General features: G+C 49.2%; 1 protein-coding gene across 10 annotated transcripts in view; it reads right to left on the bottom strand.

Annotated features, from left to right (window-relative positions):
• Nucleotides 1–21,846, bottom strand: part of CABIN1 (calcineurin binding protein 1) — a 156,702-nt gene that overhangs the window by 122,243 nt on the left and 12,613 nt on the right. For 7 of the 10 annotated variants that reach the window (XM_045458949.1, XM_045458948.1, XM_045458946.1 and 4 more), the window contains 10 exons: nt 20,291–20,367; nt 19,677–19,769; nt 18,279–18,392; nt 15,360–15,494; nt 14,038–14,218; nt 10,446–10,575; nt 8,623–8,772; nt 5,418–5,704; nt 3,806–3,992; nt 533–669 (listed from right to left, as the gene is read on the bottom strand). In XM_045458949.1, coding sequence (XP_045314905.1) covers nt 533–669; nt 3,806–3,992; nt 5,418–5,704; nt 8,623–8,772; nt 10,446–10,575; nt 14,038–14,218; nt 15,360–15,494; nt 18,279–18,392; nt 19,677–19,769; nt 20,291–20,293 — 1,417 coding nt within the window. In that variant the 5' untranslated portion in view covers nt 20,294–20,367. The remainder of the gene's footprint in view (nt 1–532; nt 670–3,805; nt 3,993–5,417; nt 5,705–8,622; nt 8,773–10,445; nt 10,576–14,037; nt 14,219–15,359; nt 15,495–18,278; nt 18,393–19,676; nt 19,770–20,290; nt 20,368–21,846) is intronic. The other 3 variants (XM_045458954.1, XM_045458953.1, XM_045458955.1) reach the window with 1 other exon arrangement.

The following is a 21,846-nucleotide window of genomic DNA, read 5'->3' as shown; positions in this document are numbered from 1 at the left end:
CCCAGGGAGGGAGAAACAACTGACTTGAATGAAGGACCTTCTATGCCAGGGTCTCCCATTTTCTTTGGGAGATGAGAGGCAGGGGCGGGGCAGGGTAGGGGCAGAGGCAGAGAGCACCTATGTCCTCCTACACAGTGGTGCTGAGGCCAGGCTGCTGGGCCCCAATCCTGGCTCCAGCCCTCACCAGGTATGAGCAAGCTTCTCTGAACCTCCAGGCCTCAGATAGGTATTGAAGGGCCAACCTCCATGCGCTACCTTACAACATGCACTCAACAGTTGTGTCATGTGCATTTGACTTGCAAGGCCATACCCCTGGCTTCAGCCTGAAGCACGTGTCCTTCAGGGAACACAGTCAAGTATGAGCCCAGACATTTCAGCAGACCTCCCAGTTGACCACGGAGCTCAGGCGCAAGACAAATCCAGGCAAACCCTTGACCATACTTTATCCCAGAACCATTTTCCCAGTACAAAACCTAAGCAGGCTATACAGAATAATGGGAGGAAGAATTCCCACAAGTTACTCAATTCTTACCAGACTCCATGAACGTAGCTGAGTCGAACGACAGTCTATGAGGTCCAATGTTCGGGAAGCTTTGCAGTTTGGCTTCTGACTGGACTTCATAGGTATTAAAGGGATCATCTTCTTCCTCCGGGTCCAGCTTTCTTAGCCTGCATGGAACACACCAAAATCACAAAAGTGATACCACACCACACATTCTGAAACAAGCACACAAATTCTTCCAAAGAGAGAAACTAAAACTGAGCAAGAGGGAAGATACTAATGAGCGAGTGGCGGGATCCAAAATCCAGGCCTCCGGGAGGCTCTGCCTCTTTCTAGGCCTTTGTGAGCTGGTATCTAGTCTATACCCTCACTCATTCATTCATCCCACCAATAGGATGTGTTGATCCCTGATCAACTGGTGACCAGGCATGTGCCAGACACTGAAATTCAGCTGTTAGTGTGGCAAAACCTGCCCACAGTAAACTTGCCTTCTGATGGGAGAGACAGACAATATACAGAAACACAAAGACAAAGAGCCCACATGAGAACCAACCACCAGAGAGTACTTAAGACAGAGTCACAGGGGACCTCCTTTAGAGAGCTGAGTCAAGATGATCTCTCAGAGGGGGTAATGTCTATGTGGACAATGGAAGAGAAGGGACTGGCTGTGCAAAGCAGCAGGACAGATACAGAGGCACAGGCCAGAATAACACCAGGTGTACATTCTAAGACCTGAGGGGAGCCCAGCTAGCAAGGATAAAGTGGGTGAGTGGCGTATGAGGGCACAGAAGACCCTTCTGAGCTTGGTCCCTCAATGGCTCCTCACAAAGCCGTGGGCCTGGGGAGGACCATTCTTTCAGCACCTCCCAACGACCACGTTTTGGCCTTCCTTGTAGCTTCCCCTCAACCAAACAACCCTGAAGCATAAACACATAAAATAGGGCACTTTTCAATCACTTCATTCATTCATTGCACACACACCCCCATAGTGGCTACTGCAGGTGAATTGTCATGTTGTTCTTGCCTGACCATTTGAAGAAGCAGACATGGAAACCTACAATCAAAATAAAGATAAAGAGGGGCGCCTGGGTGGCTCAATCGGTTAAGCAGCCGACTTCACCTCAGGTCATGATCTCATGGTCCGTGAGTTCGAGCCCCGTGTCGGGCTCTGTGCTGACAGCTCAGAGCCTGGAGCCTGTTTCAGATTCTGTGTCTCCCTCTCTCTGACCCTACCCCGTTCATGCTCTGTCTCTCTCTGTCCCAAAAATAAATAAACGTTAAAAAAAAAAAAAATTTTTTTTAATAAATAAATAAATAAAGATAAAGAAGCCACAAACCATTCCACATAGGAATGGCGCAAGAATGGAGGGCAAGAATGGCGCATGGCTGGCTCAGTGGGTAGAGCATGCGATACTTGATCTCAGGGTTGTAAGTTTGAGCCCCACATTGGGTGTAGGGATTACTTTTAAAAAACTTTAATGTTTATTTATTTTTGAGACAAAGGGCAAGCACAAGCGGGAGATGGGCAGAGACAGAGATACAGAGGAGACACAGAATCCAAAGCAGGCTCCAGACTCTGTCAGCCTACAGCCCGACACAAGGCTCAACCCCACGAACCGTGAGATCACAACCTGAGCCGAAGTTGGATGCTTAAATAACTGAGCCACTCAGATACCCATAAAAAAAATTTTTTAATGTAAAAAAAAAAAAAAAAAAAAAAAAAAAGGCAAGACCCTTTCAGCAGGGCTGAAGGGAAGATGGGGAAATGGGTCACTCAGACCTCTTGATATCATCAGCCACAGCCCCAACCTGCAGCTGTCCTGAAGGGAGACCTGCTCCTGGCCCTAACCCTGAAGAGGAATTTATCAGAGAGAACTGATCACATCCTCTACTTAGAGAGAACAATCCTGATTTCCAAGCACTTTACTTCCACCTCCAAAAGAAAGACAACAAATGAAGAAAATGGGAATCTTGCTATAAAATGGATTCACAATCCATCTAAAGCTTTTGGCTCCTCCTTCTGCACTTGGCTATTGTCACCTGTGAAAATAAACTGGCATAGGCCAAATCACCAGCTGAGGACTCCTGGTTAAAGATGCAAAAGGCGGGGGGGGGGGGGGGGGGTGGGGGGGGTGGTGCCTGGGTGGCTCAGTCAGTTGAGCGTCTGAGTCTCGATTTCAGCTCAGGTCATGATCCCAGGGTCATGGGATAAAGCCTCACATCGGGCTCCATGCTGAGCATGGAGCCTGCTTAAGATTCAGTATCTCTCTCTCTCTCTCTCTCTCTCCCTCCCTCCCTCCGCCCCTCTCCCCTGCTCAAGCTCTCTTTATAAATAAATAAATAAATAAATAAATAAATAAATAAATAAGCCAGCCTGCTGAATATACACAGTTACCTCCCAAACTATTCCAGTAACTGTGAAGGGATAAAAAGGTATGAACTCACAAAGACACAGGGGATAGGAGAGGAAGCCCCAGCAGACAAGAAATGTGCCCACCAAATGTCAGATGGCAGCAAGATGACGGAACAGCACAACCAGAACTACTTTCTCCACTCAGCTAAGAGCAGGGGAGGAGGCATCAGGAAGCCCACCTACTGGTACCATAAACAAAGGTGCCCAGGATGACTCAGGAATCAAGAGCCCGGGAACCTTTGGAGGAGGTAGGGAGACAAGGACAAAAAGCAAGAGGCCTGGTGAAAACAGGCTTAAGGAACATTGGAGCCCAGGCCCCTCCCAACTTGGGGCAGCCTGGGCACTGCTCCTCCCTTGAGGCTTCTTTGAGAACACTAGGAACTGGCAAAAGCAAGAGGATTTACAAACCTATCCTCTTCCTCCTCAGAATTTGAGGGAATCCTACTGAGCCTGGAGAAACCAAGCACACATACTCTTCCCCAAAGCGAATGGGTGCTCCCTTCTGTGGGGTTTCCCAGAGTCTGCACTCCAGCAGCAGTAGCCCTAGGCTTCCCAGCAAGTGGGTGTCTGTGCACGCATGAGGACATGGGCGAGTAGCCTCTAGCTCGGTGATCCATCCATCTCCTGAGGGCCCAAGGAGCATGCGGCCCTCCAAAAGATGTGCAAGTCATGGCTCCTGACTCAGGAAGTTCAGAGGGAAGAGAAGTGAGAAGAACCCAAGACCCCAAACCAGTGACATCTGTGCTTTGGCTACTGGCACAGATGTCATGGGGACACAAAGGAGATGCCAGGGAGGGGGTGGCAATGGAAGGAAAAACTTTATTGGTGGCACAGGCTGGAGGCTTATATGTTTGCTTATTTTTGCAAATGAGAAAACATCTGCATAGTACCTAGATGGCAAGAATTTCATCAGAAGCTCCTGGAAGTCTACTTTCTCTTCTTTCTTGCACTTAGTGTTTCGTACACGGGCAGAACGCCGCTTCGCTGTCTCTCCACTCTCTTCTGCAATCTTCTTCCGTTTTACTCCTTTCTTGGATTTATCTCCCCCAGAAACATCACCTTCACAAAGAGTGCAAACTGAAATCTTATAAGGGGCAGAGGTAAGAAAACGCACCAAAGAGGCACATTAGTGCCCCTAATTTTCTAATTCCACCAGTGTATTTCATCTTTATTTCTGGCATTCAAGTAACTGTTCGTCTTTTAACAAGAGTCCTGAATAAAGTTAATTTCAAACTCAAAATACTTAATTCATACCTTGCTTGAATTCACAGAACCCAAAAGCCAAATCTCAAGATTATTCCCACAGCTACAGAACACCAGGGTCTCAAAGACTCCCTGTCCACCCCCACCCCACCCCCACTGGCTGCAAGTGCCTCTGGCGCCTCAGTGGATGTACCTGGGACATCACAGAGCAAACAGCAGCGACATTGATTCTGTCCACTGCCCAGGACCTTCTAAGCACCCAATGATAGGACACAAGCAAGAGAATTGTGTGCATTACACAGAGAGCAGAGGAGTGTTATGCGTGATTGTCATGTATGATTAAGCAAAAAAGTTAGAACCAACATACATGTTCATTCAGAAACTTCTTTAACTGCTAGATATTCTTTTTATCAGGGACACAGAAATCAAGAAAAAGCTTAGAACTTTTGTCTGAAATTTTTTTATAACTTCATTGACACTAATTATAAAAAAATCAATAAAACCATTAAAAAATATATTACCATATAGTGGTAACTTTGCAGACTGGTTTTTTTTTTTTTCAATATATGAAATTTATTGTCAAACTGGTTTCCATACAACACCCAGTGCTCATCCCAAAAGGTGCCCTCCTCAATACCCATCACCCACCCTCCCCTCCCTCCCACCCCCCATCAACCCTCAGTTTGTTCTCAGTTTTTAACAGTCTCTTATGCTTTGGCTCTCTCCCACTCTAACCTCTTTTTTTTTTTTTTTTTCCTTCCCCTCCCCCATGGGTTTCTGTTAAGTTTCTCAAGATCCACATAAGAGTGAAACCATATGGTATCTGTCTTTCTCTGTATGGCTTATTTCACTTAGCATCACACTCTCCAGTTCCATCCACATTGCAGACTGTTTTTTAAGGTCAATGTCACCCTCAATGTCAGCGCACAGCAGTGCCCAGTGCTATGGCACATGGCCAGCAACAGGGCAGAACCAGCAAAGGGACCTGCCAGCTCACATATGACAAGTGGGAAGAGCGACCTTTATGCCAGAACCTACTAGCCAGGCGTTTAGCAGTCCTAAGCAGCTGCATCCCTGAGCTCTGACCCCCTCCCCTCGGGGGCTTCAGTGCTGAAGTGACCCCTGACCAGCAGCAGCCCTGTGGCCAAACCTCCCCTGCAGAGCTAGGGGCTCCCACCTAAACCTTGAGCCAGGAGCATGAGCAAGACCCATCTCTCTGGAGAGGCCAGGGCATCACAACACTCATTCTTGCCCAGCAAATGGGGCCTCCCCAGAAGTGACCCCAGGAGGTTTCCTCACCTGCAGGGACACCAGTCTCCAGCAGGCTGGGACTATGCAGTGGGAAGCTGGCTGCAGCCACAGGGGCATAGGAGAGCACGGGTTCTGCCACAGTCACAGCTGGATTGGCAGGGACGGGGCTTGGTTGGATCACGCTGACAGGTGCCACCACCACAGAAGACACCAGAGGCTGGCTGGGGTCCTGATAGTCAGACAGGTCGATCCTCTTGCCGAGGCTGGGCCGCAAGGGCTCACAGGTGGTGAGGTGGTTGTACATGGCCAGTAAACTCTCCCCGAGACACTTCCAGCTGCAAGAAGAGGGTCACCACACCTGGTCAGCACCCATAATCAGGTGCTCCAAGCCTGTGGAGAGGCGGCAGAACTGGCCCCACGACTGCCATCTCCATGAGGGCAGGCCGAGTGCTCACGGTTTTGTCGTCGTCGGTACGGACAAAATCCCGAGTCTAACACCACTGAGGTGGAACAGACCGAGCAGGAGGAGCAGGGCCCAGCAGCCTCCTGCCCTCACCCTGGCACAAGCCATGAAGCAGCTCAGGCACCTTCAGACTCCACCAAGCAGGCATGAAAACCACTGACTCACTTCAAAAGCTCCTTCCCTACAAGGTCGAATTTTTAATTCATCTGTGGCATTTCTCTGATGCCACTAATCCTATTTTTGGTTGGGGGAGAGGAAGGTGAAGAGGGGCTGCTAACAGGGATGTCGTCGAAAGCGGCTGAATGGGCCCTTGGGCAGGGCCCCTTGGGAGCAGCATCTCAGTGGGTCCCCACCTGGGCCGAGGCCTGCAGCATGGCAAACCAAGACCACTGTGTGCTGTGGTGTGTGCTATGTCGTATGTCGTATGCTGTGTGCTATGTGCTATGACAGGTGTCTGTCTTACTGTGGTGTGGTATGATATACTGTATGCTGTCTCTCGCTTCATGCTTTATGTTGTTATATGTTGTGCTGTGGTCCGATATGGTGTGGCACGATATATCCACCCACCCATCTCTGATTGGCTTCCCATGCTCTCAGGCTAAAAATCACACCCTCGGCCTCAGGGCGCCACATGGCCTCGTCCAGCCAACTGACCCAGCCACACCTCACACTCCACCCCCACCCTCTCACCATGCTAGCTTTCTTTCGATTCTACAAACAAAATCATACCCCTACATACCACAGGAACTTTGCACAGGCTTCTTTCTACCCCCGATGAGGCTCTCACTCACATCCCAGCCCCTCTGCCACTCCTGTCAGACTCCAGCTCTAGCACCTAAGCCTTTCCCTGAACCCCAAAGCAGTGCACACTCCATTATGAGCTCTGCACAAGGTGCTGTGCTACTCTCCTCTAAGGCTCCTCAGCATGGGGCATGTGCTTTTTCTTCCAGGTGACCGACTACCCCTCAAATGCCCCCAGAGAGGGACCAGGTCCCACCATACTGAGTCCCCAGCACAGAGCACAGTGCCTGGCATGAAGCTGGCACCCAGGAAATGCTATGGAAAGAATACAAATGGAAGATGCTTTAAAATCCAGAACCTAACCAAATGGAGGCTCCTAGGACTAGAAGGGATTTCTTACCTGTTCTTTTCCAGTCTTCAGTAAGGGTTACATGCAGATGGGGAAAAATTTGCTCACCATCTGTGTTATATCTAACGCCTTAAATACACAATTTCATATACCTAGGCAATGAATAGACCAAGGGGTGGCAAACTGTGGCCCACAGACTGTTTTGTACAGCCCACAAGCTAAGAACAATATTCGCATTTATAAAGGGTTGTTACACACACATACCCGAGAAGACTATACAACAGAGATGGGACCTGGCCCACAAAGCCTAAAGCATCTACCATCTAGTTCTCTGTGGGAGGAGTGTGCTGAGGCCTATAATAGACAGTGGTTATTTTAAAAGCCCCACCCACCCTCCCAGAGAGAGAGAATCTCCGCACTCTTCCTCTAATAACCCAATCCTGGACTTCACTACCAACTAGTACTTTCTCCAGCCAAGCCCACCCCCCTCATGCTTCCATTTGGCCTTCCGCCTGCATGAGGGCAGGCTGGACACCGGTTTCACAGCTTCTCTTCTCTAGTCACATCACCAGGATGCTCTCCAGCGTTCTCAGGCCTTCCTCTCCTTCACTGTAACAGGGAGACATCCAGGGTCCTTCCCAAAATCCCAAACCTCTTAGCTAGGAGCCCACACACTCAAACAGAATGGGGCTCCTGACCCAGCCGACAAAATAATGGGAAGGCCATCTGACTAGATGGCAGAGCAGCCCCAACTTTCCAACCGTCTCAGGGTCCAGGCGGGAAGACATTCCTGGCAGACTCAACATGTGGAAACATACCAGCAAGTCATACCATGGATCGAAAGCTAGCTCCTCCCGAGCGTGTGCCAGGTGCTGGCTCTGTGCTGGCCAAAGCTGCTCTATTTCAATATCATGACAACCCTACAAGAGACGGTTGCTCTGCCTGTTTTTAGGGAGTGGCATGTAGTATCCCAGGGTCACCCACTTATGGGTGCCAACACCAGCCCCGGGTCTGCCTGATCCAGGGCAGAAGATGCAGACCGCTACGTGACAACACCTGAGTAGGAGAACATTGCTGTCAAAGCATACTAAATTTAAAGATTCAGGATTCAATGTCAGAATTTTAAAAACAAAAACTGCACGCCAGATCTCACGAGGGGGCAGAATGACCCCAACTCTGGGAGGCTGCCAATACCAGTTTTCTCTTCCCTGGGGACCGCTCACACACTGTGGGATTCACAAAGGCTATCCTGAAGCCCATCCTTCAGTGCATCCCACATAGCCCTTGAGGGAGACCATGGGTTCAAGAGCCACAGAACCCACACCTAGGATCAACTCCAGACTCTCCATTCACCATTTCACTGCTCTGAACCCAGTTTCCTCCTGTCCAGTGCTTGGCAAATGTTAGTTTCATTTTCCCCTCCGGGAAGGGCAGACTGAGAAGGGGTTTACAGGGAGGTGGCAGGTGGCTGGCATCAAGAACGGCAAGAGCAAAGAGAGACTTAGACGAGGCACACTTGTGAGAGACTTGGCCTGCTTCTTGGCAACCAGCAAGTTAAGTGCACGCCTCTAGGCATCTGTCCAACGTGGACCCAGCTCCCACTCACACCATCAGCCCGGGCTCAGGCCTCGGGGCCTCTCCCTCCTGTGCAGGGTCCACCCGCCAACCCAGCAACCCCAGAGACCCGGATGACGACCTACGTGAAGAAGGGGATGGGCTGCACCAACTTCAAGTCTGGCTCCTTCTCCCGCACGGTCAACGCTTGCCTCTTCTTCCGCAGCCCCAGGGCCTCCTCTACAATGGCCTTCGTCTCAGCTGCGCTCACTGACACATCATGGATTGACATGTCACTAAAACCATGTAAGACACAGAAATTATAATGTCACAAACTAGAGCCAAGGCTGAAATTTTACAGACAGGGATGCAGTTAAGTTAATATCCTTTAATCTGTATTCATTCTTCTTACAAATAAAATAACCCCTTGAGTCTGGCCTCTAAGAGCAGTAATTAGCATTCTTAATACCCACATACACTAGAAGTGACTAATACCCTTTGTTCCTTCTACAATTCAAAATTGAGCAAAGGGTTTTCATATGTATTAACAATACGACAGTAATGTCAGAAAAGCCACAGAAAAATATAACCTTGCTCTCAATTATGTACAGAGAATTTTAAAAGAACTTTCCTATCCTGTCCTATCCAAAAAAGTCATCAGACCCCCCAAACTCACCAAAGTCCCTGGTATATCCAAACTACAGAAAGGGTGCGTGGGGGCTTTGAGGCCTCAGGTGCCCTCACACAGACACACCTCCACCTGAGGTGGCCCAGCAATACCTGCCCTCCTGCCCAGGTTGTCCTGATGCCTCTCAGCAGGGCTCTACCACAAAGTCACTTGCTTATGGATTTATTTTTCCATTTTATCTCTCTCCAAAGACGGTTAACACCATCAGGATAGATATGAACAAGAAGTATAATCTCAGGGGCGCCTGGGTGGCGCAGTCAGTTAAGCGTCCGACTTCAGCCAGGTCACGATCTCGCGGTCCGTGAGTTCGAGCCCCGCGTCGGGCTCTGGGCTGATGGCTCAGAGCCTGGAGCCTGTTTCCGGTTCTGTGTCTCCCTCTCTCTCTGCCCCTCCCCCGTTCATGCTCTGTCTCTCTCTGTCCCAAAAATAAATAAACGTTGAAAAAAAAAAATTAAAAAAAAAAAAAGAAGTATAATCTCACAAGGGACAGACAGAGATAAATATCCATCACCAGCTGAGTTCCAAGGGCCAAGGACCAGAGGACAGAGGAGTTGGTTCATCTGGAGGGTTGGGGGAAGAAGACAGCCAGAGTTTGGAAAGCTAACCAAAGGTGACCTGTGAGCTGGAACACAAAGATGGAGCAATGGCACAACAGGTGGAGAGGCGGAAAGATGGCCTTCCAGGTGAGGGCATGAGGGAGCCAGGGCACAGGGACAGGCCAGTGCACAACAGGGCCAGGCCTGGAATCTGTTGGGGACCCCAGGGCACTCTTCTCCCCTGGGAGGGAGAAGGGGGAAGCAAGGAGAAGAACCAAGGGGGTCAGACTGTAAAGGACCTCCTAGGTGATGTACTGAGCATGTGCTTTGTCCTGGAGGCAAGGCAGGGGTGGCACAGGGTCAAGGTCATTTCTGGGACACTGAACATGGGAATCACTGGGAGCAAAGCCCTACAAAGGGAAATGGCAAGAAGGCAAGGTGAACAGCAGGTTACAGCAACATCCAGAGGACAGCTGGTGAATGCCAAGAGCCAGCAGGGCAGTAGGGAAGGAGGGCAACAGAGAGCCAAGGAGGCACCACCATGATTAAGCATACAGGCAAGTAATAAGCAAGGGCAGGATCAAAGCCAGGCGAGGGGGTAGTGCGGAGAATGAAGTGCAGGGGCTCATCTGCCAGAAGGTCAGGACCTGAGAGAAGGCGGTGCACACGCCTCCTGATATCCACCAACCACACATTGCTGGGGGAGGAGGGGTGCAGAACCAGCATAGGAAGAGGCAGGACCCACCATTTAAGGAACATTCGGAGGGAGTCCTTCCGGAGACAAGGCTGTTCTTCAAAGATCTTTTCCTTGAGAACCAGTCCTTTGCTGTACCGGCAGTCCTTCTCCAAAGCTTTGCAGATAAAGTAGAGACATGCTGGCAGGGAAAGAAACAATACGACCTCAGAGCTTGCACCCCAAACCTCTGGCCTTCCCAGTTAACACCAAGAAAATGTCCCTACTCTGGAATGGAAGTAATGATGGTAAACAATAAGGAGATACCACTTTACCTAATTCAATCAGGAAAGATACTGAAAATACTATCACCCACAGTAGATGAGGCAAACCCAAATGCTGCTATGTGAGGACGGACTATATGATCTTTCTGGAGAACTGGAGGCGTTACACACAAACCCTCGGCCCAACAATCCACCTCTGGGAACTACTGCAAACACCTAAAGGCCCACAGTGATTGGCTATTGGCTAACCGAAAGACAGCCTTCAAAAAAACCAGGAAACCACCCTGCCTCACCAGGGGAGCCTAGTTAAGGAAGGCTTCCCCAGTCCACACACTGGGTTGCTGAGCGGCCGCCACGCAGATGGTCGAGGGTGTGCTCACTGACCAGAGGGAAGGCCACAGGACAGCATGGGGAGAAGGCAGGAAACCAAACAGGCCACACGGTGTGACTCCATTTGTATACATAATACCAGCTTCTGTTCCTTCTGCTTATCTGTATTTTCCAATTTTCCTCCTTCTCTTTTTCTTTTCTTCAAACTCTTCTTACCAAAAACAGCTACTGCTTGTAATTAAATACATGTACACCATTCATGTCAATGAGCCTCCTCAAATCAATGATCTGGAAAGTCTGTGCCTTCTCCAGCTCCTCCAGGACTAGAGACAATAACAGGCAAAGCAACATAGAGAAAAAATGGGAGGGCGAGAAATCACAAAGCAGAGCTACGATGTGAACTAGGAAAGCCTTTAGCATTTGTAAGTGGGATTAGCCCAACAGACTGGACTGCCATGAGTCCCCAGCAGACTCGGTGCCCGCAGGCCTCACCTGTGAACACACAGGGAAATGGTACAGTGCAGCCAAGTGCCAGCTCTGCTTTTGCTGGGCACTTGGACCACTACCGTGCTCTGCTCAGCTTCGGGATCTGAGTGTGGATGGATTGCAAGACACTCCTATCAAGAATAACCAGACAAAGAAGGAGCCAGGACTAAGGAGGAAAGAAAGAGCAGAAGTAGAGATGTGGGCATGGGAGCTTTGAGAGACAGAAGGAAGTGGTGTCCTCCTAGAGTTCCATAGGAGGAGAAAACAGAGCCTGGTCACAAAGTTCCACAGGTACCACACTGCCCCCCTGCAAGGCACACGAAGGCTGTGCAATCTGTGAGCAGGGAGGGCCCGGGTAGTCCCAGCACAGCACAGCAAGCAGCTGACTGAAGAGCTGCTAGATAGCCCACAGGCTCCTGCCCCACACAAACAAGAACATGGTCTCTCTGGGACCACAGACACCACAGACACCCAGAGAGAAAACCAAGGAGGCCCTGAGCATTTGACGATGCTGGCTCTCAGCAGGCATTCTGGCTGCAGTAAAGCTCACCGCTCTAGCTGCACTACACCACTGTTCCCACAGAGGGAAGGCCTAGGAAGTCCCAAGGGAACAAGAGGTGGTCAGCAGGCATCAACCCCAAGCACCCTGCCTCCTCATCTCAAGTGGATTAAGTGCCGCTGGGAGTTGATACCACATGCTGCTTTTACTTTGGGGTTTCAATGAGCATCAGGTCAATCAGGGCAGGGCTCTCCCAGACGGCACAGCCATTCAGTCCCCCAGGCCTGTTTTCCCCCAAGGACAACTTCTCTCACCATGAGAGAGGAGTGCAAAGAACTAAACCAGGTGGCTGGGGAAAAGGAAGGCAGAACACAAGCCTGTCCACCTCAAGATGGCACCCAAGCTGCTGGAAAAGCTTCCAAGAGGAGCTTAAACACCCTTGGAAGAGGAAGCTGTGAGGGTCCAAAGGCGCCCCACAAGGACTCACATTCTGCTAGTGGGGGGTGAAAACTGCGGCAACCGACAAAACAAGTGCTCTGTCCACCGGCGGACGCACACAAGAACATTCACAGCAGTGAATGCAAAACCTCAACTCTGGAAACGACCCAGTGTACAGGCACAGAATGGTCAAATTGTGTACACACATAACAGATGACAGGGCAACAAAAAGGCCCTAGTCACTGCCTGGGTGCGCTCATGGACAGGAAGACCACAGTCACAGGAGCCAGGCTGCGGAGGGTACATACCACCATCTGATGCCACATAGAGGAGGCTTGACAACAAGCAGAGCTCATCTCTGGTGAGTGACAAAAGGGAGAAATCAAGATCACCTCCGGGGTGGTAATGACTGGAATGGGACCCAAAGCAGCATGCCTTCTGGGGCTCTAGAAACAATCTGCATCTTGATTTGTTTTATGTATACACACTGTGCACTGTATGTGTGTTCTACTTCAATTAAAGAGCTTTAAAAAGTGGTTGTGAAGAACCAGAGGTGGACAATCGTGAGCAGGGCCTAGTGCTTCTCAAAATAATCCATGCTATTTGTCTTTAAAAAAGGGAAGGGAAAGGGGCGCCTGGGTGGCTCAGTCAGTTAAGCATCTGACTTCGGCTCAGATCATGATCTCACAGTTTGTGGGTTCAAGCCCCGCATCGGGCTCTGTGCTGACAGCCCAGAGCCTGGAGCCTGCTTCAGATTCTGTGTCTCCCTCTCACTCTGCCCTTCCTGGCTTGCACTCTGTTTGTCTCTCTCAAAAATAAATAAACACTTAAAAAAGGGGGCAGGGGAGGAGCCTCTGCCAGTCAGTCTTCCAGGCTTAGAATGATGGCAAGTGCTCATCAGCATGTTTCTCCTAAAAAGAATAGCAGCTCAGCCACATACAGAGCACCTTCACACACCAGACCAGCCTGCAGCAAACACAGTCAGCTCACAGAGCCCTGGGCTCCCACTGCACTCAGCCCTGCTCTGAGCACTCCTGGAGAGCCTCTTTCCGCTCTGGCCTCAGAGGACACCCAGAGGATGCTAACTCCCAGAACACCTAATCAGTGCCTGCCTCAGGACCAGCCCATGCAAGGGACAGAGGTGTTCTCTGCAGAGCAGATGTCAAGGCTGGAGCAAAGGAGCTTAAGCAATTAGAGGGCAGACTGGGGCTCCATCTGGCAGAGACCTTCCCAGTAGCCCTGCTGCTCTGCAAAGGAAGAGACTGCCTCCAGGGACAGTGAGGTCCCAGCACCAGAAGGAGTCAAGCGGCAGCTGCTAGGCTCTCTGTCAGCAAGTTATAGAAAGAGGTTCTGGCACAGGATGGGACAATGCAAGGATGAAATGAGATAACCAAAGGAAAAACCACTCAGAGAACATGCCACCTATTACTACAATGCTCTTGATAAATCTCATTTGAGTAAGAAAGACATACGCAATAAAGCAGGAATGCAAAGTCATCTCCCTTTCCTGATAGTTAGGCAGAAAGCCCTTCAGTGTTAACCTGGCCTCCAACTTACCCAAGCTGTCCTCCCTCCTCTGTCCCAAAACCACAAGCACATGGGAGAAAGCCATCAAAGCCTGACTCACTTGTGTAATCACTGAGGGTGTACAGGACAGTGATGAGGTTGTCCAAGCAGGGCCAGTGGTCAGGATTGCACCGGAGCCCTTCCTCAAAAGCGTGGCGAGCCAGGGGGACCCGGATGAGCCTCAGGGCCACGTGTCCAATTTTATACCAGAGGTTGACATCCGTGGAGTCCAGCATGACTGCCTAGAAGGAGCACAAACAGAGTGTATTCACAGTCAGTCAGCTCTCTTGCTGAACAGGCACCCAGTGGTGATGGGAGGGACATAGCACTGGCCCAGCCACTCAATCTACCCAGAAAAAATGGCAAATACAAGGTACATGAATCAAATGATCAAATTCAGAACATTTTCTTGACATACTTTGTCTCTCTGAACATCTGTATTCCTTACATAACTGATAGATAAAAGAAGCGAAAGTACCATTAAAATAGGTGATCTGTGGGGTATTTCTATTAGATTTAAAATTTTAATTTAATTAAAAAAAAATTTTTTTTTAACATTTATTTATTTTTGAGACAGAGAGAGACAGAGCATGGACGGGGGAGGGGCAGAGAGAGAGGGAGACACAGAATCGGAAGCAGGCTCCAGGCTCTGAGCCATCAGCCCAGAGCCCGACACGGGGCTCGAACTCACGGACCGCGAGATCGTGACCTGAGCCGAAGTCGGACGCTTAACCGACTGAGCCACCCAGGCACCCCAAAAAATTTTTAATTTAATTTTAAATTGTGGGATCCTAGAAAGATTATAGGCTAGAGACAGATCTCAGTTCACATCCCTGTTTCTACACTGACTAGCAGAGTGATCCCGAGCCTCAGTCCCCTCATCACTAAAATGAAGATGAAGACACCTTCCTGCAAGATGGTGCAGAGTTAGCACATGCATGGAGAGCAGTTCGCATGGTGTAGAGCACATCAGGGGTACCCACCAAGACGGTGACGGTAACGGTAACACAGAAATCATGGCGATACAGCAATGAGCAGGAGCAGGGTACCAGGGGGCAGGCTGTGCTCTCATAACTTGTGTATGTACCAATTCATTTAATTTTCATAAACACCCTCCTTCTTACTATGCCCATCATCCTGGTATGGACCTGGAGGCCCAGAGAGGGTACGCACACACACATGAGTGGCAGAGGACGAATGCACATGCGGGCCCCTGCTCTCTCTGAACTCCCTGTTACCACCCGCTGATGAAGGTCTCAGGCACCACAGCTCAGCAATGCGCCACTACAAGTTCTTCTCTTTAGCCAATAAGACCACAACCTCACCCCCTCCACCGAGAGCTTTCAAAAACCCTGAGGGAGCTGAGCGCTGCCAAAACCACACCTCCAAGTAGAATTCCATGGCTGTCTCCAGGTCTTCTCGCTGGGCTGCCAGCTGGGCCAGGTTCTTATATGTGGAATATTTCAGCATCAGCCCAGGGTGCTTCAACCCTTCTTTCTCATCACCAGACGAAACTGCCTATAAACAAAAACAGAGACACCTAGAAGAGACACCTAGGCCTTGAAGCCTCGGCAGGCAGTCAGCAGGATACCTGACTTCCGGGCTGGTCTCTGCCGCAGGCCCTTGGCCCAGTCCGGTGGCACCGTCCATTGGAAAATGAAAGCACTACGCTAGATGTTCTTGGGGGACCCTCCAGCTCCAAGCAGACAGAGAAGAAAAGTCAGACCACCACAAGGCAGTTTGCAGATAGTCTGGGAACGAAAAGAGACAGGGGGAACCCTCCCTATCGCTACAGCCATGCCTGAAAGGTCAAGTCTGGAGCCCACAGCTCCCCCACATCACCAAGCCTGCAGAGGGGGAACAGGGCATGAGGAAGCCACCTAGGGGCAGCAGCAGGATCTGGAGGTGCCTAGGCAGCCAACTTACACATCTCTACACATTCCGCAGCAGGAAGACTATTGGATTAGGAGTCAGGAAGCTAAGCTCCCACCTCTGTAATCATCACATGACTGTGGATAAGTTACCTTAACTAAAAAGTTAGTGCCCCAAGGGCCTCTGATTTATAACAGTAAATCCTACCCTAAGTATCAAAAGTGCAAACGAGACAGGAGAACGTAAAGATTGTAAACGTGCTTTATATAGAAAGTTACTTCACTACAGCTTTTATGAAAACTCTTTGAAAATGCTACAACTTCTAAGACATCCCTGATGAGACAAACTACTGCTCTAACCATGGGACAAGGAGTAAAACATTTTCTAACAGAAAAACTCGGTGGCGCAAAGAAATTCTTTCCAGGGGCAGGTCCAAATCCCAGCCTTGTCCTGGGACAGGTCACCCCCACACATCATTCTTCATGGTCAGGACAGGTAAGATCTCAGGACATAAGATCATGAGACACTTTAGGACACACCCCTTGACTAATCCCAAGAAATCTACCCTAGTGTCTTAAGGAATTGCAACAAGAAGACTGAAAGGCTCAAATCAGGCTTCATTCACGATCTTCTCCTATCATCTGGCTTATGCTGCAGAAAGATTCCCAACGACAGGGTGACCAAGGCTGGACACCAGGTACCTTTGCCCTCCAGGTACAGAACTGTTCAAAAGCCCTTTTACAGAAGCTGTGTGAGTCCACCCTGGAGACTAGATAGTAAGTGGTACATCCAGACACAACAGAAGCTCTTGTCACTAACCTCTACTTAACCAGCTGGACTCAGCACCATTCTCCATCCTCCGTGACATGCAGGCTGATGCCACAGGAGACAAAGAGTTCGCCCCAACAAGCCTCCACCAGCATGTATACCAACTAAGCTGTCTGCTTCTTAGGATTCAGCTGTGTTCCATGACCTGTTTATGCCAAGTGTTTGTGCTACTATAACTACATAATTTAGTTTTTAGGTACACCAATGCCGGATGAATGTGAAAACAAACTTTTCTGTATATTTTCTGTACTTTTTGATTGTTTATGGTGACCACCTTTTACTTTTATAAGCCAGGGAGGAGAGTGCTACGGCAGTCATTTAAGACTGAAATTGATATACAGAGAGATGGACACAGCTATGTACAAGGCCGACATCCGGTCAGCACCCTTCCGACTCGGTGCTGTGCTCACCTGCTCACACCTCTGAGGCCCACTCTTCTGTGATCTGAGGGAAGATCCACTCCTGAAACATATCCAGTCCCTGGCCCATGGCTGAAGTTCGGTAAAGTAGAATAAAGTCATTTTCATCTCTGGGCCCTCACTCACTTTCTACTAAAGGGGGAGGTATGGATCGCAATTCCCATGGCCCTAATTCTAAGACGCTATAACCAGCACTAAAGAATCCTGACAAGCTATCCAATTAGGAACATGAACAGATACCTTGAGTAAGAGAAGGGATAGACTCCTCATACTGACAATTAGAACTCAGTTAGCATTTTGCCTCATTAGTGGTAGAAACTATCCAGGGGTAGGGACTTGAGACACAAGTGTTTGTCTTCCTAGAGGTATAGGAGACTGCTCAACTGAAGGACTGTGTTCTAGAAAATGTCCATGGATAGTGTCTGTCTGCTTCCTTATTGCATGTCTCTGTGTTTGGTGTTTGGCTACTTGAAAACAAAACCTTTCCTCCTAATGAAATATAATTCTTCTTAAATCAATTTTAAGTTGAGACTCATTTTCAAACCTCCAGGCAACATCTCCATGACCCAGTCAACTCAGGTTGAACTCACTCATCACTAGCATGGCCCCAAGGCTGGATCCAGGTCCTGCCCTGCCTGTCCCTCTCTGCCCATACCCTGTGTTCTCAGTGTGCCTCTGTGTTTTTTTTCCAGCCCTTTCTCCAACTGTTTTTCAAATGCCCACAGAGCATCTACACAGGCTTCCTGAGCTCATGGGCTATCACCCAAACGGCATTTGCCAAAATGTGTTGCCAACAGGATCATTAAGTATCAGGAAACCATAGGTTCCAATCCTGGCTCTAATGCTTCACTAGTTGGATGGCTTTGAGCTATCAACACTTCACTAAGCCTCCATTTCCACAACTGTAAAACAGGGACAATAGCCCCCACCAACTTGGCAGAGAAGTTGTAAAGAAAATGTAATAAAATAGCTGACAAAGAGTTCTTACTATGCACCAAAAACCACTCTAGATGCTTCACTGAATTCACTCAACCTTCAGGGAATTCACAGCAATCCAACGAGGCTGACACTCTACAGGTGGGAAAGCTGAGGGGCAGAGAGGGGAGGTAACATGTCCAAGGTTGCCCAGCCAAGAAGTGGGAGGGCAGAGGGCAAGCCCACCACCTGGTCTATGGTGCCTCACCTCTCGCAGCAGGCGCGCCTCCAGGAGTTCATGGTAGGCCTTGGCTGACTCCTCAAACCGGTCATGTTTCTGGAGGTCCAGGGCCTTGTGATACAAGGCAAAAGCCTCTGCTTCCTGGGAACCAAGATAAGAGATATTCTCACACAGTATAAAGGTTTGTCATTTTTTAAGCCAAAAGTGTGTGTAAGGGAGACTGCAGTCAAGGCCATGTTAACTGACAGCTATAACCTCTGTAGTGGAAACAATTCTAATACTCCAACCTCCCAGGAGCTCATTACTATGAGAAGAACCCCTCAGGAGTCCCCCAAGGAGACAGGAGCAACACAGGCTCAACTGAGTCTAAGCAATAGCAAAAAACACTGGCCCAGGGACACAGGGTCACAGCAACAGCAAGGTTATAAACTCAGCCGGACCTTTCTGGGTGAAGCTGGGAGAGTGGCCTCACCAGCCATAATAACCCAGTGATTCCTAGAGAATATGGATGGTTTCCATTGTTTTCTCCCTGCCACTCTGCCCTAGCCTCATCATTGCCCAGGCAGGGCGACAACCTCCTCCAGGACAGAGGGGGCACTGGGCAGGCTGGGCCCCACTGACATCCCTTGAGGACCAGGGATAGAGGACTAGCAGACTTTTGAAAGGGCTCCAGACTGCCTTGGTTTCTCCTGTGAAAGAGGAGGCACATGTTTATTCCAGGGAAACCCAAGGCAGGAAGAAGAAGAGAACCACTGCTATACTAAGGCAGGACACTGGTGGAGACACGGATGGGTGGATAGATGAATGGATGGATGGATGGATGGATGGGAGGATGGGAGGATGGGAGGAAGGGAGGAAGGGAGGAAGGGAGGAAGGGAGGAAGGAAGGAAGGAAGGAAGGAAGGAAGGAAGGAAGGAAGGAAAGAGGCAGGCTGAAATGGAAGGAATGCCAGGCCTCATAGTAGAGAGGAAAGACCAAGAATCCAGAGAGCTGAAGTTGAACCTGGCCCCCGACCAACCCCATCAAGGCAGCTCCCATCAAGGGCCTCCTCACATTGGAAAGTGAGGACAGTATACCAGGAAACCTCAAAGCACCATCTACCATTAATATGCTACCATCCCTTGGGTGCAATCCCTGAAGCATGCACAAAGAATGGGTTGCATGGAAAGCTAGCCCCAGCTGGGGAAGCGGGCCCAGGAGCTGGACTGGTCCAAACACTGCTCATAGAATACAGAATTTCTCTTCAGTGTGACCATCTCTAAGTGAAGCAGGTTTAACATGAGATGGAGAACTAACTAGCTATCTTTCAAAATGGGATTTTCCTGTGAAATCCCATTAAGTCACTTGAATGCATTTAAAATGAGGTACCACCTACAGAAATGGAAAGCAAGGTCTACCTGCAGAGGAAGACCATGGATTACATACCTGGGCCTCCTTGGTCTGCGTTTTGTGGCTTTTAAAGCTTCCTTCATGATCATCCTCAACTGTAGAGCTGGCATTTAAGGCTGCAATTCGAATCTAAAAACAGGGATTTGAGGGAGGAAAAAAGTTGCTTTTGAGATGTCACTTATCTCTTTAACAACCTACAATGAATACAGCTCTGCTCTGGCACATAATCTTTTCTACCTCGAACAGCTATGGCCATCTCAGAATCTGAGTAATGAACAACAAATGATCATTGAGAAAAAAAAATAAGGACCAGAACATGTCTGAGGGACCATAACAATCTATCTGGGGAGCATGTCCTGGGTACTGTTCACTGCGTAAGGAACAGACTGGGGACACCCTAGCAATGGCCAGACACAATGGAAGACTCCAACAAAGCATGCTAACTTTCTACCTTTCTTGCAACTGTGATGAGGCCCTGCAAGCCACTCCAACAGAAGGTCAAATATCCTTACCCTCAAATGAGCCAAAAGCTCTCCCAGGAGGAAGGCTGCCCCATATTGAGTGTCACCTAGGAAAATGTCCCACATTCCCAGGAGCAAAGTGACAAAATAACACTGATGCCAGGAAAATAGGCAAGCACCAATCCTTACCATACTCAGAGAGCTTCACTGCTGCCACCGAGCACCACTTCCCATCACTGGCAGGGGTTGTGCCAGTCCACAATCTCCTAGACAGGAAACAAGAGAGACTGAGAGAGGGCCCAGGAAGCACCAGCAACATCATAGTTCCGGGGGCCCACCACGAAGCAGTTCCCAAGTCCAGGGGCCTGACCAGCTCTAAGCACACAGGCTGGTGAGCGACTGCCTTGGGACAGCTGTGATGTCACCCAGAGCTTCTCTCTAGCCAGATAAGACACCAGGCACAGGGGACACAGAAGAGTGAGACCAACTCCTGCCCCCAGGGCTCACTGCTCAGCAGAGACAACAGACCTATAAACAGTTATTTTTTTCAACAGTTGAATGAAACGAAGAGAAACCCAGGCAACATCTAACAGTGGAAAACAATTCACTTGAAGTGATCAAGGATAGTGATCAGGAATGGACAGCACTGCAGTGAAGGGTGGCGAAACAAAGAGGCGGGGGCGGGGGCGGGGGGGGGGGGGGGGTGGAATGGGGACACGTGCGGGTGCCAGTACAGCCCAGAGTGCAATCTTAGAGCAGAGATGGTGTGGATGATGAAAGGATACCATGCGGGGGGAACTAGGAGCTTTATCCTGTTGGCAACGGGAGCCACTGAGAGTTTCTGGGAAAACTAAATTTTAAAAATATAAACGAAAAAATATCAGAGCCAGTCTGAAGACCAGTTTTAGTAGACCAGTTTGAAGTCTGCAAAAAATGACAGGATTAGTGAGGATGTGAGAAATTAGAAGCTCATACATTACTGATAGGAAGGTAAAGTGGGCAGCCACTGTGGAAACCGGTCTGGTAGTTACTCAAAATGTTAAACATGGAGTTACCATATGACCCAGAAATTTCATTCCTAAGTATCTACCCGAGAGAAATGAAACACATGTCCACACCAAAACTTGCTCACAAATGTTCATAGCAGCATTATTCATAACAGCTTCAAGGTGGCAACCGCCCAAATGTCTGTCAACTGATGAGTGGATGAATAAAATGGATGGATATATAAAATGTGTTATGTTGAGGGGCGCCTGGGTGGCTCAGTCGGTTGAGCGTCCGACTTCGGCTCAGGTCGCGATCTCACTGTCAGTGAGTTCGAGCCCCGCGTCGGGCTCTGGGCTGATGGCTCAGAGCCTGGAGCCTGCTTCCATTCTGTGTCTCCCCCTCTCTCTGCCCCTCCCCCGTTCATGCTCTGTCTCTCTCTGTCTCAAAAATAAATGAAACGTTAAAAAAAAAAAAAAAAAAAAAAATGTGTTATGTTGATTATTCTTCAATCATAAAACAGACTAAAGTACTGATAGCTGCTACATGAATCAACCTTGATGCTAAACGAAAGAAGCCAGTCACAAAAGGCCACATGTTGTCTGATTCCATTTACATGCAATGTCTAGAACAGGCAAATCTACAGCAACAGAAAGTGGATAATGGGCAGCAGGAGAGGGGCAAATGGGGAGTAACTACTAATAGGTACAGGATTTCTTTCTAGGGGGATGAAAATGTTCTAAAATTGGTTATGGTGACAG

This window comes from Leopardus geoffroyi, chromosome D3, assembly GCF_018350155.1.
Source record: "Leopardus geoffroyi isolate Oge1 chromosome D3, O.geoffroyi_Oge1_pat1.0, whole genome shotgun sequence".
Lineage (NCBI taxonomy): Eukaryota > Metazoa > Chordata > Mammalia > Carnivora > Felidae > Leopardus > Leopardus geoffroyi.
Note: the sequence above shows the minus strand (reverse complement) of the source record. Positions and strands in the feature narration are given on the sequence as shown.